The 19142-nt window shown below is 43.9% G+C and overlaps 1 protein-coding gene across 4 annotated transcripts in view; it reads left to right on the top strand.

Annotated features, from left to right (window-relative positions):
• Rerg (RAS like estrogen regulated growth inhibitor) overlaps positions 1-19142 on the top strand; it is a 102445-nt gene that overhangs the window by 77648 nt on the left and 5655 nt on the right. For 2 of the 4 annotated variants that reach the window (XM_060384317.1, XM_060384318.1), the window contains exons 2-3: positions 11934-11990; positions 14262-14374. In XM_060384317.1, coding sequence (XP_060240300.1) covers positions 14362-14374 — 13 coding nt within the window. In that variant the 5' untranslated portion in view covers positions 11934-11990; positions 14262-14361. The remainder of the gene's footprint in view (positions 1-11933; positions 11991-14261; positions 14375-19142) is intronic. The other 2 variants (XM_021644280.2, XM_060384316.1) reach the window with 1 other exon arrangement.

Raw genomic sequence — 19142 nt, 5'->3', positions numbered from 1 at the left:
GAATTTAGTTATCAGTAAACACATATGAAATTTGATTTTTGTGTCTATATCTTTTCTATGAGACGTTCTCCTTAAGTCCTGACATTTCAGATCACATGCCTGCTACTGTTCTACCTCCAGTCAGCTTGTGTCTGCCACCTTCCAGCAGTTTATCACTTCAGACATTATTTCTGGTTTCCTTTGGCAAAAGTCCATGAGATTCTAAACTGGCATATCAGAGGTCTCAACCATTGCCAATGCTTGAAAACCCAACGTTTCAAAGAGTTGCCCTAGCTCTATAAGGCAAACCTTACCTCACTGTGTCCTGGGACATTAATAATTCTGTCCACAATGGCTGCTGCAGGAGAAAAGGCCAGCCAGAGAAAGCCCCACCCAAAGGAAGGATGTGCACATGGGAGATTGGGCAGAGAAAAGACCCAGGTCTGAGAGACAAGAACTGTGACAGGCCCAGAGCATGAGGGAACAGGAAAGTTAAAGTTGGACGTTTGGTTTGACCTGGGACTGACAAAGGTGCAGGTGAAGGGCAAGAGATGTACAGTTTAGATTTTAATCTGAAGTTTATGAATATGTAAGGGTCCTCAGTAAGAGGATGGCTGGATTTGATCGAGCTCCGAGATGTGCACTGATTTGATGTGGAGAGTGAAGGAGATGTGAGTGGATGCGTTCCATAAAATGAAAAGCTGAGAAAGTACATGCCTGTGTTCCCAGTACACAGGAGGCAGAGGCAGGAGGATTGCCATGAGTTTGAAGCATGACCCTGTCTCAGAAAAGGAGAGGAGAGGAAAAGGCAGAAGGGGAAGAGGGAAGGAGAAGGAAGAAGGAAGAAGAGGAGAGGAGAGCAGAGGAGGGGAGAGGAGAGGGAAAAGGAGAGGAGAAGGGAAGGGAAGGGAGAGAAGAGAAGAGAGGAGAGGAGGGGAAGGGAGGGGTAGGGAGAGGAGAGCGGAGGAGAAGAAATACATAACTTTGGAGGTAGTAGCATTGTTATTTGAGTAGGAATATACTAAGGAGATTAATTAAATCTCTGTGATGCTGAATTCGAACATGTAATATTACCAAAAGCTACAGGTAGAGAACCACCAGTTACCCACCCCTGTAACTCTAGGCCAGAGCAGAAGCACCACAGTTAGCCATTCATGGAGTGACTCCAGGTTCCTCTCTTGCATTTTATGCTCTGAAAAACACAAATGTTATTCCCTCTGGGAGAGCAGAGTAAGTCAGGGTCTCCACACCATCTGCTCTTCTCTTCAGTCTTTGCAAGAACGCCATGACCGCAGGATAGAGTTCCAGTCTAGTTTGCATTTGAATCACATTCTACGTCGATCATCCCGGTACCATTCACTCTCTCTTAGTTCTTCCCTAAGGATGCAAGAGAACGAAGTCTCAAGTCTTTAGGAATAAAAACTACAGGTTATTTTCTTTGCTGAGATGGATGCCTAAGATGGTTCCTGATGTTTTATTTTATTTTATTTTCTGAAAGAAAACAGCCAGGAGACGTCAGCTTACTGGGCACCGCTTAGTATCCACACAGCTATGTACTTCCTGTCCTCCTGGTGTGTTGCCTGAATAAAAGACCTTTTCAAGAGAGAAACAAAAATCTTACTTATCGTAAAGTTTCCTCTTCGATTCTCAAAATTTATATTCTCTCGCTGTGTTGCCATGGTTTTGGGTCATGGTGATTTTCTCCAGTAAAGAAGAAGAAATCCAGTCATGAGCCAAAAATGCAGTTCCCAAGGCCTGCTTCTCAATAGGGTGTACACTCGTATAGAAAAAAATCTCAACCATGCAGAATTAAGTCATATGTGGAAACGAGATCTAGTGGTAACTATTGTGCGTTGCTGAAAGCATGAGCTTAGAGATTTAACGGTTACTGGGTTCAGAGTCAGTTCCTCCACTTAACTGCTCTGAAAAAAGATAAAGTTCATGGCCTTTCTATATAAAATAGGGACACAAATTCCTGCTTTCAAGAGTTTGCACAATAAGTAGATACACTTGCGATCTATATCCAGTATATACTTGACCCTCGTGGAGTGTTCAGAAGGTGCCATTAGTGTTGCATTTAAAACATACCTAGACCCTCTCTAATGCCATATTCAAGGAGTGTGTGCACTTCACAGCAACAGCTAATTTGATTAATGAACGGAAACTTAGCTTCACTTAATTTAGTCACGGCAGTCCACCATCAACCATCTCCTGGATTCTCCGTGGGAGTTGTTTAGTGATGAATGCCCATTTCTGTTTTGTCTGAAAACCTTTGACGAGTATAAGGCTTACAGCAGCCTGTGGCAGTGACAGTTCCTCTCTGATCTTCAGGAAGAGGCACAGTGGGTCCTCTAATTTGGACCAATCGAATTTGCAAGGTGGTGGACCAGATGGGTGTCAGAACCGGGGTTGGACCTGAGAAGGGCTTGATATATATTTTCAAAAAATGCAAAGTAATGGGCTCAGGACTCCAAGACCAAGTTCTTAGCAAAGAAGAGATAGATTTATTTGCCCCAGAGGGACAGAGGGCAGGGAATAAGAGACAAAGACAGGAGATCAAGAATGAGGGAAAAGGGGAAGGGAACAAGGGAGAGGGAGGAGGGGGTTTTGTCCCAGAGGACAAAGGACTGTCTCTGGATAGAGAGGAGACAGATGTGGCACATAGGAAAATGGCAGTTTATAAAGGAAACAGGGGAAGCCCTGGGTTAGGTTGACCTATTTAATTTTAATTGGGCATGTTAATTAAGTGAGCCAAAGGAGGCTTTTGGTTTCTGGACTTCAGTACTTTGGTACTTCCTTCAGGAGGAGGAAGTAACCAAATAAGGGAATAGACCTTGTTGGCTAGCTTTCGGGATGTAATGTAATGGGTTTTTAGCAAGGCAAAAAGAATAGGGGAGAAGGACAAGGCCTGCCATGTTAGCCAGGCTGGGCTGGCCAGAGCCCCTTCAGAAGCCCTCTTTAATGAGCTGGTTTCTTCAACCACACAAACACACCAGAATGCAGACCAGCTTCAACAGTGGTATTGAAACCAATGATTTCTTAAGATTTTAATTGTACCCTCATCCAATTCTTAAACATGTAATGGTTGTCTGTCATGCCAGGCATTCATGACAACCAGTAAAGATGCATGTGCTCAAGGCTTCATCTCTGACTTAGCAAGGATCATTCAGACTTGATAGGACATAGGAATAGCAAATACATACAAAGTAGTTGGATATATTCCACAGCAGAGAAGAAAGGAATGGCAGTGTCGTGGCACAGTAGAGGAAGTGAGGTCCTGGCAAGGCCAGGGGGACTTTTCAATGGGAGGTGGCTGCTTCAGCCCTACTCAGGCAGACATGCTGTCTGCTGGGTAATGCCATTAGCCATGAGTCTGCTGTGTTCGCTATGGCCTTTGTCTCCGCTTCACTTTATAACGTTCCAGTCTTTATTGCCTACTTGCTATGCTGATTAGCTATTAGCTTGTTGGGATTTTAAAGAAGCCAAGTGAAAACAAAGTTGGCACGAGAGGACTTGGCAAGCACCCACCACCGCCATCACCACCACCACCAACACTACCATCATCACCACCACCATCACCACCACCACCATCACTACCTCCACCTCCACCACCGCCACCACCACCAGCACTACCATCACCACCACCACCACCACCACGGTGCTCTTGCATGATACCTAAACTACTCAACCCCACAGGATACCATCTAAGTCAACTAAATGAAGATAATGAGGCACAGCAGTATGGGAGATTGTCAAACCACCTGTGCGTGTATTAGTGTCCTGTGGGTTACACAAGTCAGAAGCATGTCTTTATTCCACAATAAGTAAATGAACACTAAAGAAAGTAACAAACACTCAACCTTATGTTTTTAGAGATATTCCAAGGCTTTTATTTTCATCGTGGTTCTGACTCTTTTGTAGCAAAAGCAGTGTTGAGCAAAGCCACACACTGCTCTCCCTCCACCCCCCAGGATGGAACAGTGTTTGCAGGTTAGCACGGGTGTAAAGGTGTTTGTGCATATAACTCACATACAGCATCCCCTGGGAAATTTTCACCCAGAGAGCACAGTGACCGACGAGGGATGCAGCAATCTCTGTAAGAGCCTTCTTCATCCGAACCCCAGAAACTGACTGAAAAACTGCGCTCATGAAGCTGAAAGTCCTGCCTGTGTGAGAAAGAAACGTGGGGCTAGTCAGATGGCTTCTCGGGATGGAGATGCTTGCTGCCAAGACTGGAAATCTGAGTTCAGTCCCCAGGACCCACATGATGCAACAAGAGAATTGCCTCTCAGAAGTTTTTCTCTGGCTTCCCCAAGTGTGCACACATGCACACACACACATGCACACACACAGAAATAAATAAATGCAATAAAAACTGTACAAAGAAATGTGTAAGTGACCTGAGCTTTAATTCCTTCATGTTACATAGCTGTATAGCCATACATATGTGTGTATATATTGCTACATATGGATATATTAACACGTACACACACACACACACACACACACACACGCACATATATATTCTCCTGCCACAAGCAAGTGTGGACAAAAAGATATGCTCGCAAAAGCCTAGCACTGTGTCTAAGCTCACAGTGAATACTCTATAAATGAGAGTGGCTAATATTAGCACCACTGTATTCTCAAAGTTTCCCATTATATTTTTTATGATTCTGTTTCAATCAGGATTGTTCATGGTGAAATGAGCAAACAATTTAGGGTGACATGAAAACTATCTCATCTTTTTCTCGTGCGTTATTGCTTGCGTTATTATGGCATCGTAACTACAGCTCATAAATCCAAAGGGAAAGCAATTTTGTATTGATCTTGCAAGCCATGTGGGCTTGGCAGTTGGTACCGTGGCCCCAGGTGTTTGCTGTATTGAAGCCAAATAATCATGGAGTGGATGCTGAGAGGAAGAGTTGGGGAAAGAGATGCTCTGATACATCTCAGTTCCAGAGGCTCCACATTTGGGACTTACTTATTAAACATAAAAAAATTATGTAAAATGGCCTTATGTAAATTTATTATAATGTCCTCATGTAGCTTAATTAAAAGTTTCGTGGAACAAACTTGATTGTAAATTGGAAAAGTTTGATAACAAATAGTAAAGAATTCTTACCCCAAGACTAATGGACCACAAATGTGAAATGAAACAAGTTTCCGTTCTATTTTGTGAAACAAAAACCATTATATTTTTGTTTTCTGTAGTTAGTAAAATGTGTAAAAGCCATTGCAAAGTGACGTTGTTATTATGTGGTCTTAGAACTTGAAATGGTTTCACGAAAGTCTTGCTGGTTACAGGTTGAAAACAAGAATTTAATTGTTCATAACCAAGCCTTTCCCTATTCCATTAGTTAGGAAGTGTCAGCACTGTCCTAGAGACTAAATGAAATTAAGGTTCTCGCTGGGGTATAACCAGGATGTGCAACACAACTCAGAAGAGGTACCTGGTGACCAGTTGGCAAGCAGGAAGCAGCAATGGTTATAAAAGCTTTGACCTGGGGGCTGAAAAGGTGGCTTGATGGATGAAGGTGCTTCCTGAAAAACCCGAGGACCTGAGTTCAATCCCCCAAACCTACATGGAGTAAAGCAAGAACTGACTACCACAAGCTATACTCTGAACTTCATATGTACTGTGTGGCACATGTGAGTGTGTGTGTGTGTATGTGTGTATGTATGTATGTGTGCATACACACAGGTAGATAGATAGTCCTGTAGTCCTGGATAATTCTTTTTTTAATTATTGTAAATAAAATGTGAAAAAAAGGACCATGCATGGAGATAACCTAGAACCCCTCCACAGATGTAGCCCATGGCAGCTCAGTGTCCAAGTAGGTTCCCTAATAAGGGGAACAGGAACTGTCTCTGATATGAACTCAGTAGCAGGCTCTTTGATCACCTCCCCCTGAGGGGGGAGCAGCCTTCCCAGGCCACAGAAGACAATGCAGCCACTCCTGAGGAGACCTGATAGACTAGGGTCAGATGGAAGGGAAGGAGGACCTCCCCTATCAGTGGACTTGGGGAGGGGCATGGGAGGAGAAGAGGGAGGGAGGGTGGGATTGGGAGGGGACTGAGGGAGGGGGCTACAGCTGGGATACAAAGTAAATAAATTGTAATAAATAAAATAAATAAATAGACCTGGGTGCTTTCAACTCTTTCATGTGGATTTTTCAGGCCCATCGGTTCACACAGCCCCATCAGGCTATGTTATTTTTCTCTGCTGCTCTATAAGAAATGCTTATTCTCCCACGCGGCTGAGATTAGAGGCGGTTTGTTGCATCGCCATGGGAGCGTGCCTGGAGCCCCGCAGAGATGAGCAATCACAGCTCTGCAGGAGGTTGCAGCATCCTGTCAGTGCCATTACAGTACAGACGCTGCCCACCAGGTCACCTCGTGAACTTACTTTAGCAGGAGCCTGAATAGTGGCGTCAAGGAGGTTCTGTCTGTGTTCCTGTTGAACTGAACTCTTGTAAATATCTGTGCTAGCTTGCATGCGGCTGAATCAGCTGATTTCCTTCTAAAATGATTTCTCATATAGAAGATTTAAAACCGTAAGAGGAAAACTCTCAGCATCAGCCTCCTGCAGGAAGCAGAGGTTGCCAGTGTCACAGTGTGCTTCAGAAAAACAAACAAACAAACAAACAAACTCAAAGCTCTGCCCAAGGCTGTTGGAGTAGAGAAAGCAAGGACATTAGACTGATTTTTTTTTAGTAACTTTCCTGGGGGGAGGCAGTGCTGGGGACTGCGTGTGGGGCTTTGCGTATTCCAGAGAAAGCATGCTACCACCGTGTTGTACCCCCAGTTCTTACAACAAACATTGAAAAGATATTTTCAGTGCTGTTTGTGCGTGTGTGCATGTGTGTGACAGGGCACAGCTGTCATAGCACCTGTGGAGGTCAGAGGACATCTTTGTGGAGTTGTTTCACTCTTATGTGTGGCTTCGAGGCCCTAGCACAGGTCACCAGTCTTGCACAGCGAATACTTTCACCCACAGAGCAGCCTCTCTATCCCCAATCTGTAAACATTTTAGTAAACTATAGAATAACACGTTTTGTTGTGACCAGAAAAAAGACCTTCTATGCTTCCCTCATGGTTCTGGAGCCCCTAACATCATATGTCCACATCACTTCTGAAGGGAAGATTTATACGAAGACGGTGTGGTGCTATTGGGAGTTCTGTCAGGCTGGTTTTTCTGCACCATCTTTCAATGCTTGGTTGGTTTTTTGTTGTTGTTGTTGTTGTTTTTGTTGTTTTTTTTCTGTGTTAAGAATGAGTCATCATTAATACCATTACTGATCCTCATTTTCCATCTATCCAGTAACTATCTTTTCATCCACCAGGAAGTAGGCTAGACATCATAAAACTGATGAACAGAACAAATCCCACGCTCTCATGAGATATGCATTTCTAAGGAAATGGCCAAGCAACATAACAACAATATCAGTAATAATAATAAGCTCCATAAAATCCCAGCTGTTCCTTTCCGATTAGTATTAGTGTGTGGCCGTGGCAGTTAACAGCAGCCATGGTTCTGTCATGAGCAGCAGTGCATGATGGGACAATGGTAGACATGATGGGAATTACCTCATTTTCAAGTGTGTTCCCTATTGTTCCTTTTGCACCAGTTACACTGGCCTAGCTCACCATCCTGGATCATGGCACCCACTTTCCTGTCCTAGGGCCTTTGCATCTGCTCTTCTTTCCTGTATTAGCCCCTCAAATATTTTCTCTTATAACACGTCAGTCAGTGCTTAACAAAAAGGATTAACGAGGGCTGGAGAGATGGCTCAATGGCTAAGAGCACTTGCTGCTCTTGCAGAAGAGGCAGGTTTGGTTTTCAGCACCCACATGAGGTGGCCTGCTACTGCCTGTAACTCCAGTTACAAGAATCCGATGTCCTCTTCAGGGTACCTGCATGTTTGCGGTACACATACATGCAGATATGCACACACAAACATGTAAAATTAAAAGAAAAAAATCTTTTTAACTGAGGATTAGCCAGCTCACAGCGACTGAACTACCAACCAGAGAGCATCCATGGGACAGACTTAGGTCCCTCACACATATGTAACAGATGCACAGCTTGGTCCTCAAGGAACCCTCTAAGACCAGGAGCAGGGCTGTCTCTGACTCTGTTGACTGCCTTTGGATCCCTTTCTCCTAGCTGCACAGCTTTGTCTAAGCTCAAGAGAAGAAATGTACCCAGTGTTACTTGATATGCAAATGCCAGCTGATACCCAAGGGAGGTCTCCTGTCCTCTGAGAGAAAAGGGAGGAACTAGGAGGAGAGGAGGGACAGGAAGTTCTGATCGGGATGTAAAGTAATTAATTAATGGGAAAAAGAGATAACCCTTGCTACTTCCTTAAGTGGCATCCCTCACTCCCCTGTCCACCAATGCCAGCTCCTCCCTAGCTTACTCTGGATGCTTTATCCCAGAGCACTCATCCTCTGGCATGGTGAACGCGGCAGCTCTCATTTGAATTTTTAACCATTTGAATTTTATGTCCTAGAAGATAATAAGGTCATGAGGTCAGGAGTGTTGGTTTGAATTGTGACCTGGACATTTCTGAACAGAGCAGATGCCAGCATGGAGTAGACCCTGCATAAGGATTAGCTCCAAGTTGTTGAAATCTAGGACAAAGACATTACATGGCTGAATTGCGTCTCAGCACAAGGAAGTTGTCCAGGTGAACAGAGCAACCTCTAAAAAAGGAGGCAATAGCAGGATTACCTGGAAAAGCAGGAGATGAAATCTGCAGGGATGAGGGCCAAGGTGGAATAGGCTATATCATATAAAAAAATCATATTCCATAAAGAAATTTGTAAAAAAAAAAATCTTGGGGCTAAATAATGCTGGTAACCCTTGAAACGTGGTATCTATCACTGAAGCATCTTGGATATAGTTTAAAGAATAATAAAATGTTTACCAGTAAACACAGGTGTAAAATTATTGTTTTTATTCTTTATGTTAATTAAATTAAAATACTAGAGCAATATAAATCTAAAAATATATCAATTTGTCTTTCCCACAAATAATCTATAAGAAAAAGAAAGACCTTGAAAAATCACATCTCTAAAGAATGCAAAGCTAATGCCCCTGTTGCTGTGTGCTTTGTATGCATTTGGAATAGCTTTTTTTTAAATGCATGCTTATATATTTAGAAGTAATGACTCTTGTACAGCTGTGGGAAAAGACTATTGACAGTGTTTAAATTGGTTACACAGGTGAAACACAGACGTGCTGCCTACTGAAAGGAGGTTGCTCTGTAGAGTTGGCAGCGAGAATTCAGCCAGTATCCCAGGAGTCAGCAGAAACACTTTACCGACAACAAACATGATGTCTTGAAGGCAGATGGAAGCTGTACTTTATTATTGTTGTGTGGTATGTGTGTGTGTGCGTGCAGACACACATATGCCATGGTGTACTAGTGGAAGTCAGAGGACAGCGTTCCAAAGCTGTGTCTTTCCTTTACCCTGGGATCCAAGGATCAGACTCAGGGCATGAAGCCCGGGCCACAAGCTGGCTCATCCACTGAGCCATCCTGCCAGGCTCAGTTATGTTTTTATGAATAAAAGGAGCTTCCTTGGAGTTAACTCACCCAAATTCCCCCTGTGTTATACAGAACAGTCACAAGTTTGTTACTACGGTGACAAGTCTTTACTACAATAAACATGGCAACATGGAGTAGCAGATGAGCCGTTAGGAATGGTCCCAGTGGCCATCGCTGAAGGACAAAGTTCCAGCTTGGTAAAAGTTGTGTGTACATATTCAGAACCTTCAAGCATTCAGGAGCAGCCTCACTCTGGCCATCTTTTGCACATCTCCCTTATAGCCAGAGCCAGACATCTTCAGATGATGCAATCATGTTCAGTCTATTTGATTCTGAAAGTCAGTGGAGTGTCTAATATAGTTTAGAAATATTTTGAAAAAAAATGATTACATTTTAAATGGTTTTGGAATTGAGAAACACTGGTTATATTTTTTAAGTAGCTCATTTGAATAAGTCATTCCTTACAGATAACAAACACTTTTTATCGATTGGCCTTTAGAGTTAAAATACATTTTAACTAAAAAGATACTCTGGCCAGCACTGTCTGCTAACATTGTTTTGTTTTTGAGACGGGGGCTGACTGTGTGGCCTGGCTGACCCAGAACTCACAGAGATGCACCTCCCTCTGTCTGTCAAGTGGTGAGATTAAAGGCGTGCACCACTGTGTATGGCGAATACTAGTTATTTTAAAAAGAGAAAAGTATCTGTCTGTACTTACTATTTCATACATGTAAAACACAACTTAAAAATAAAGGCCATGTTCTCGAGAGAATTCACAGTGACAGGCTGAGGGCGCAGCTGAAACCACAAGCACTCTCCCTGTGGGAAGGATGTCAGCGTCAGGGACTATTTATTTAGCTCTGGACATACATTGCCTCAAATTAAGTCTCACACTCTGAAATTAAGAAAGAATATTGCTATTTTCTGTTTTTGGTCCCCATCAGCAGAGCCGCATAAGGCTGTGGCCCGTCTGACAAGGTCCACATTGCAATGGGCTCTGTCACGTCTCAACAGGAGAGTCTAGGAGAGAGGCGTGCGTCTCTGCTGACCCTGAAAGTGACGGCAGACACCGCGGCCAACGCCTCCAGCTGCTTAGCTTTGTCCTTCTAAGGACCATCTGCGAGCAACTCACTCAAGGCATTTCTGTAAAAGTGAAGATGTGACTGATATTTTAAACTAATAAGACAGGATTTTTGAGTTAAGTTCAGTGGAGTCTCAGAGGACCCATCAAGGATCTTCAGAAGTCCCCCCCCCCCAGCTGCGATTATCTGCCAAATCTTTTTTTTTTTTTTTCTTCAGGGAAAGGATCCAATATTCCTTGTCTGTTTTTAGTATTTGTGACAACCTCCTTAAAAAACTTTCCCAAGTTGGACAACCACTCTCAGGAACCGCAAAGGAGTATCACTCTTTGACATTGGGTTCCATAGATTTTGAAGACCACAGTGTCCAATCGCTTAAGCATATTTTTCGATGTTTCCTTTTCTTTTAAGACAGGGACTATTTAGCTCGGGATACCCTGGAAGTTGCTGTGTAGCCCAATTCATCCTCAAACACTATCCTCCTGCCTCACCTCCCCCCCACCCCATGCTGGGATTACAGGTGTGGGCCATCATGGCTGACCACCACTTCTCTTTTGCCAACCCCAATTTCCAGCCAAAGACCATCCAGATGACTTAAAGTACGTGCAGTATCACGGAGAAGTTATAGGCATTTCTTTGAGACAGGTTCTCTTACTGAACAAACCTGGAATGAGGCGGCCAGCAAACCCCAGTGATCTCCCTGTCTCGGGCCCCCTCTCCTTCCAGCACGTCTGGGGACACAGACATGCATGACCCGGTTCTCCTGACATAGGTGCTCGGACCTGAACTCAGGTCCTCCTACCAGAGCAGGGGGCACTCTAAGACAGCCACTGCCTCACCAGCCCCCATGGTCACTTTCTGATGCGCTTTCATGAATTCCTAGTTCTCAGTTTTGGGGTAGCTGTATTTCTGTACCATTGTGAGCCTGTACCTTTTCATCCCAGTAATGGTGATCTCTCTCTCTTATTTTACCTCACTTTTGTCAATCTCAAATCTCAGTTCATGCTCAAACTCTGGAGACCTGTAATGTGGCACTCTGCCTCTGCATTAAAGGCTTTGTTGAAATTTGTGTGTGTGTGATTTCACATTCTGCTGGCTGGCTTTAACCCAGTAACTGGAAGAATAAGTGTAAGCATATTAAAACGGTACCCAGATTTGATTTGAGGCCACAGTATGAATCAGAAGTGCATTGAAATGATCATAGATGAACCGGGCTTATAGTCACGGGAATGCTGAATGTGTATGGTGTTGTATGACCCTCTTCTCCTGCTGTGGAAGGGCAAGAGCTCACATCTGACATGTTCTTCTTTTTCTCCCACAGCGATTGTAGTGAGATTTCTGACCAAACGATTCATCTGGGAATACGATCCAACGCTCGGTAGGTCACACATTGTATCCTCATCTCCTCTTCCAGGATGTTTATGATCCTCAGCCGAGGACAGCGTGTCCGTGGCACGCTTGTTTATCTCCTTTTTGCTGTCTAGGAAGCATAGTGTCTATTTTGTCGTGCATGAAGCCCTCTTAGAGGCCGGCAACGTGCTGGCATCCTATGTTTCAAGCCATGCCAGACTTAGTGCAGAAATGTAGAAGTTAAGGCCATCCCCAGAGAAGATGCAAATGGTTCAATAGGACGTGTGCTCTCCCAGCCAATATGCAGCTGTGTCATACTGGGAGGAAGGGTAACACAGGCTGTGTTTGGGGTGGGGCAGAAGGGTATGCTGAAGAGAAAAACACGGTAAGATAAATACACAGATCTAGGAGAAGTGTAAGCAGAAAACTTTACCCCGCCCCTTTCACTTCCAAGACCAAGTGGTGTTTGTGGGTAAAGAAGTAGAAATAGTGTTTATTCGTAAATCTTGGTAAGGACTATTCCTGTGCACTTCTGTTCTTGTTATATTTATTTTCAATTTTTCGTTTGTGTGTGGGAGAGTGTGTGGTGATGTTTACGTGTTCTTGTTGTTTTGTTGTGTGGAGGTCAGAGAACAACTGGCTGAAGTCAGTGCTCTCCTTCACCTCTCGGGTCTCAGGGATCAAGTTTAGGCTTGCAGAAAGCATCTTTACCTGCTTATTGGTACATAGCATTGAGTTTCACATAGGCAATCTCCTATAAATGCACCAAACATGAAATTGCATGATTCATTTCAAAGAAATTTGCCATTTGCCCTTTGCTTATTTTAGCCATTCATTCTGCAAATATTTGTGGACTGCCTTCTCTGCATTTGCCCTTTAGTTCAGGTGCTAAAGATAACCCAGTTATTGGGCTCTGATCTGCGGGGTGAGGGGTACGCTTATTTATACACACAGAGGTCAAAGGTTGGCTGTCTTCCTTTATTTCCACCTTATTTTTTGAGACAGGATCTCTCACTGACCCTGAAGTTTACCATTTCTTCTAGGTTGGCCAGACAGTCCCCTGAACTCTCCTTTCTGTTCTCTCCCACCCCCAAGTGCTGGGGTTACAGAACTGTGCCACTATAGCTGGCTTTTTATACAGGTTCTAGGGATACAATCTCAGATCTGCCTTCACCCACTGAGCCATCTCCTCACATCAAGACTCTGCTTTTCTGACCTAGCAGTCTAGAAAGGAGTCAGAGAATAAATGAGCATAGTGAGATGCCCACAGCTACTAAAGGGAAGTGAACAAGGAAGGGATATGGGACTCTGTCAGCTTATTTCTGTTCAGCATTAGAATCTGTCTGGAACTCATTTTAGTGAGGAGCAGAGCTGTGAGGACTCAACAGTTAGTTGTTTGTGAATCGTTGATCAGATTCCCTGACCTTAGTTACACAGCTTCTACCTTTTCATGTGACTTCTGAGGCCATCTTCAGAAACCGAATCACTCGTGTTAGATGCAGTTTAAACTACTCCATCTTTCTATCATCTCTAGTTTACTTATTTCTCTTTGCTTTCGTCGTATGTGCTTATGTCTGTGGAATTTGCTGCCGAAGGACATTTCACACGGGCATACGCTGCATACTCAACATATTCCCCCAGACTCCCTCTACTCCCTTTTCTTCTTTTAATGACACCTGTCTCCTGTTACTTCCCTTCATTCCCTCTGGACAGCTTTGCCTCTACTCTTGTGCCATATAAGCCTACATGATTTCATATATCTAGATAAAGCCTATGAACCACAAGGGAGAAAAAAACATATGGGATCAGACTCAGAGTGTGCTTGGCTTTGTCTGATACAATCGTCTCCAGTTCCATTCATCCTGCAGATGGCCTATCCCTGTTCTTCTGGAAGAGTGAAAAGCACCCCATCATGTGCATGCATACAGTTCCTTGGTCTGCCCCTCCCCTGCCTGCTTCCGTACCTCAGCCATTTGGAACCGCAGTGAGCCCCTCCAGCCGCTCCTCACTGTATTGTGATGGGTGGGAAGGTGCGTGTTTCTCCTCCACATGTTGGCAAGTGTGTTGGCAGCTCTTTGCACTTCTCTAGGTCAGTTTCAGAGACCGTGATGGCTTGGCATGGCTGACTGGAAATGGCTGAAATCCTGAATTCTTTGTGAAGTCTCATACCTTTATGAAGTTCAGTCTTGCAAGCAGGAGTCTAACGTAGCTTCACTTTGACCGACCCTCTTCTGCCTTTGCTTTCTAAAAGACTATTACAAGTGAATTTATTAGTAAATGCATAATTGTAACTTTCCAGATTTGTATCTGGATAGAAATAGCACCAGATACCTCCGAAAAGATGCAAGAGAAAAATGAAAAGTTACACAGCAGGACATTAACATTGGCAATTAAATGAGATGAGACTGCAAGGTAATGTTTTGACCTAAATATATACCTTTCTAACACAAACAGGAAAAGAAGCTTTAAAAAAAGACCCACTTTTGGAAAATAGTACTTTTCTGGCTTACATATAAAAAGAAGAATTAAATTTAATATTCTAATTTCTAAAAATGTTTATAAGCATGCATTAGAGAATAAGTCTATCAGTAAAAAAAAATGCAAAAAGTACGTTTTGGTTTGTAACTTTCTTCCCAGTGTATTCTCTGATGTTACCTAAGGGTTAAGGAGGAGAGAAATTATTATTTCTTGAGAAAATATACTTTTAAATATTTTGTCCACCAAACTTTTTCAGTAGCAATACTCTGAGTTTGAGGTAGTTTATTTGGATGTAAAGATGAACTTGGCTTTAAAAAGGAGCCATTATCTATTGTCTTTCCCAGTATGTAAATACTGTCTCTGGTATTTTTCTGGTTTGCGGAAGTTTTATAGTGGTTATCTGAGACTTGCCATGATTCACAGGAGTTCAGCTGGAAACTACTTATTCTCCATTCCGTCCAGATATCCCAACAAAAGGTGGCGCTTACCAAACAATGCCATGCGTTTTTAACCCTCTCTGGATGCGTTCTAGTAACTAATGTTACTTTATTTAATTGTTCTTTGGCAACCCCTCTTTTTTGTTGTTGTTGTTGTTTTATTCATTTTGAGCAGCAACAGCTCTAAATAGGAATGAGTCTGCACTGGTTATCTGAAGAGCAGGCGTCCTTCCCTGGGAAGCACCGCTCTGCGTGGACTGACCTCGCTGTGCGCTGTTCAGAGAGGACCCGCGCTGCTTAGCAACCGCAGCCTTCCTCACCTTCAGGAGGAACAGGTGCATGAGTCACTGGCAGGTGACGCCGTCATTAGCTCGCACACTGGAGACTGGATCTGTGTGGGCGTGAACACTGAAAACCCGTTCATTTTCCAGCACACGGGAAACCTCTGTCTGCTGGATTCAAGAGAAACTAGCATTTCTTGGGCTTAATTTCCTACTCCCGTAGGGAAAGACTGGATCTCTGTAGAACTCATGGCTACTTTGCAAGTTTCAAAACATCCAGCAGCTGAGATAGCTATATTATGCAGCAGAGTGGTGTATTTGTGAAGGACAAAAGGGAAGAGGGTGGGGTGGGGGAATTGTCTCCTTGAATTCTGAATTCAGGCCCTTCCTCGGAACTTGAGGAAGTGGGTTTCTTGATTTTGGACTTCGGTTGTTTCACGAGAAGCTGAGAACTGTGAACACCGCCCCACATATTAACAAAACAGAATAGCTACTACTCTGAAGCAACCAACCCTATGAAGAAAACGCTTTGCTTTTTGGCCTGGTTTGGTTTTCTGTTGCTGCGATAAACACCATGACCAAAAGCAACCTGGTGAGGAATGTTTATGTGGTTTACGTGTCGGTCACAGTCCATCCTGTGGGAAGCCAAGGCAGGGCATCAAGGCCAAAACTTGAAATGGAAACCATCCCCATAGCTTGCTCAGCTGTCTTTCTTCTATAGCTCAGGCCCACAGTGGGCTGGGCCCTCCTACCTCAATTGGCAATCCAGAAAATGTCTTCACAGACATGCCCATGGGCCAGTCTGATGGAAACAAGCTCTCACCTGGGATTTCTTTCCAGGAACAGCTGGGTTTGTGCTGCCAAGTTGTGTTAGAGTTGCTTTAACCAGCACACTATTACAATGGCAGGTGGTTCTGGACTTCTAAACTTCAGGCCCAGTGTTTTTCTTATTTGTTTCTGTGCTTTGCTGTTTGTTCATAAAATGATCTATCTTGATGATTCTAATTAGAGGGGCAAGCAAGGGGTAGAGAGTGTGGGTTAAGGGAACTGTACCCATTTTGCAAAGAGGAAATTTTTTTATGCAAGTGTTTTGAAGGATGTAGTTGCCCCAAATACCATAATCCTTTATCTGGAATGATTTTCATTTCCCTTACATTTTTCTCATCTCACCAGTAGATTCTTTGCCAGAGTTCAGCCCTGGTTTGTTAGTTAAGACCGAGAACTACCCCTGAAGCTCATCAGATTTTGGATGTGGCCCATTTGATCAGGAAACAACCTTGATGGTGAGAGGCAGTCTCTGGCTGTGGGCTGAACAGAATCCATAAATGTCTAGTCCCAATCAAGAATCTATCCCTGCCTTCTAGAGTCATGTCACCCTCAAAGAATGCCTTTGTGCTCGTCAGACACACGAAAAAGACGTAGGACATTACAGAAGTGTGTGTGTCTGTGTCTGTCCCTGCTCACATGAGCATGTTGAAGGCCTGGACAGAAGAAAGGGAGAGCGTGCTTGTTAGTGTCCAGTACCACAGTCCTGGGGCAAAGATGCTGCCCATTGTGTTTGAATGCAGGGTCTCTGTCCTTACACACAGTGAAAGTTCAGCTAGCAATAAGGGAAGGAGTCGGGAGGCATGACAAACCCCCAGGCTCATGGATTCATCTTGGTTGCCTTGGTTCATCTTGTCTGCCTTGTAGCTTCTGCTTAGAAAGGCCCAGGCAGAGGGAACAAGTTCTCCAGATTCTGAAGCACAGGTGCTCAGCCACGCCGTAGAACTCTTTAGTAACAATGCCGCAGGAATATGGGGGATAGTCGTTTGATGAACAGAGCCAGAGACATAAACCTTCCTCTAGGGTGACATGACTGGTTTGTGTTCAGGCCAGCAAAAGAACTGTTTCCAATCTAGCATAAAGCCACGTTGAGAACTGCTGCTGTTACAGCACTGGCCAAGTGGCCACACTCATGTGTTGGAATGTGCAATGCAGCTAAGTTAGCCCAAGGATAAACCACATACAAACAGATCTGAGTGTTCAGCTTTGCCAGAGCGTACACAATGCGTGTCTATCTACAGAAATGTCAGGAATGCGTGTTTTTCAAAGGTTTATTTTTACTGTTACTAGTTACACGTTGGGGAGGCTGGAATGTGCTCATGGGCGCAGGTGTCCCTTGAGGCTAGAGGCACCTCCTTGACCGGGAGAGGAGGTTGTCAGCTGCCCGAAGTCAGGGTTCAGTACCAAACTTCGGCCCTCTGGAAGATCACTATACACTCATAACCACTGTGCCACCTCCCCAGGCCCTTGAATGTGTGTTTGAAGCCATGTTCCTTCATACATAGCAATCTGAAGGGTAACATTAACATACCTAATTCAATTATGAAACTCATGTTTGGTTTAGAATATTTATTTTGAGTACATTTGGCCATAGATCTAATCAAACATACCCCCAGCCCTTCAAAGAAAGGACTCACGCTCCCAAAACAAATGCATCTTTTTGGTTTTGTTATTATTGTTTTTTTGTTATTTTTAAATTTTAATTAATTAATTAATTAACTAGTTAATTAATTAATTTACAGCTCAACCTCAGCTTCCCTTCCCTCCTCTCCTATCATTCCCTCTTTTTCACCTCCTCTCCCTTCCTCTCATTTCCCCCTCCTTTTTTCCTCAGAGAGGGGAAGGCCTCCTATAGACATCAGCCTGCCTCAGCATATCAAGTTGAGGTAGAACTTGGATAGACAAGGCAGCCTAGCTAGGGGAAAGGAATCCAAAGGCAGGAAACAGAGTCAGAGACAGCCCTGCTCCAGTTGTCAGGGGGCTCACGTGAGAAACTAGCTGCACGTCTATTACATATGTGTAGGGGACCCAAGTCCAGCCCATGCATGCTCTTTGGTTTGTGGTTCATTCTCTGTGAGCCCCCGTGGGTTTTGTTTGTTTACTTGCTTGCTTGTTTGTTGTTGAGACAAGGTCTCTCTAAATATGCCTGGCTGGGCTGGTACTATATAGACCAGGCTTGCCTCATCCCCACCCAGGTTTTCTTTTGAATTTTAAAAGAAAGAGCAAAATTTATGTGTTCTGTTAGGATTATTTTACAGTAGCTCACAAGTTTGTGTCTGATATTTCACCTCGTTAGGTAATATTTTCATTATCTCGCATGTAGAGAAAACGAGTTCATAATGAGAGAAAGACAGATGAAGGAAGAATGCCCAGCACAGTGGGAAAACACTCTTCATCTTGGATGAAATTGGTCCACCACCCGCTGCTATGTGCAGCAGACCTTCCCTCATTTCCTGAATTTCATCCCTTTCCTTTCAGTTAGCAAACAGCCAAAGAATCGCACAACTTCATGTAAGTTTCATTGTATTCTGCTCCCCCCTGAGGAGGCCTTTTGCTGTTGAGACCCATAGCCCATTTATCACGGGAGCCACAAAGGACAGCGTCCTTTCCTCTGAGACAAATTTTGGTGCAAAGGGATGGTTGAGAGCCTGGGTTTCTGTTTTCCAGGCTCCAGGGCTGATGCCGGTCATTTAAAGAGAGGAAGTCAATATGAAAGGCACAGAAGAACCGCCTAGGGGGAAGGACCAAAAGGGCGAGGATGCCTAGCATGTGTGCGGCCAGCTGGGCTCCTCCTCAGACTCAAACACTCAAGAAGAAGAAAGGCAATTTTTGGTCAAACGCTTGGAAGCAGTAGCTTCTGTGAATAGCTTTTTGGAGCATTCAGTCACAGAAAGCTATAACCTGTCATTTAGCGTAGAGGAGTGTGGTTGCGAATGCTCTTCAGATTAGCATCGGCATGTATGGAACATGAATTCCAGGAGAGGGACAAGATGCAAACTATGTTTATTCAAGTATACCGAATGCAGTCTCGTTTTAAAATGAGATTTTCAGAAGAGGATGGAGCTATGCCAGTTCCTGTGGTGACTGCTCACGGTACTAATGGCACCTAGATGGTTAAGTCCTGCCATAGCAAGCTTCCTTTATGCATTTTGAGCCTTG

Source organism: Meriones unguiculatus, chromosome 5, assembly GCF_030254825.1.
Source record: "Meriones unguiculatus strain TT.TT164.6M chromosome 5, Bangor_MerUng_6.1, whole genome shotgun sequence".
Taxonomy (NCBI): Eukaryota; Metazoa; Chordata; class Mammalia; order Rodentia; family Muridae; genus Meriones; species Meriones unguiculatus.
Note: the sequence above shows the minus strand (reverse complement) of the source record. Positions and strands in the feature narration are given on the sequence as shown.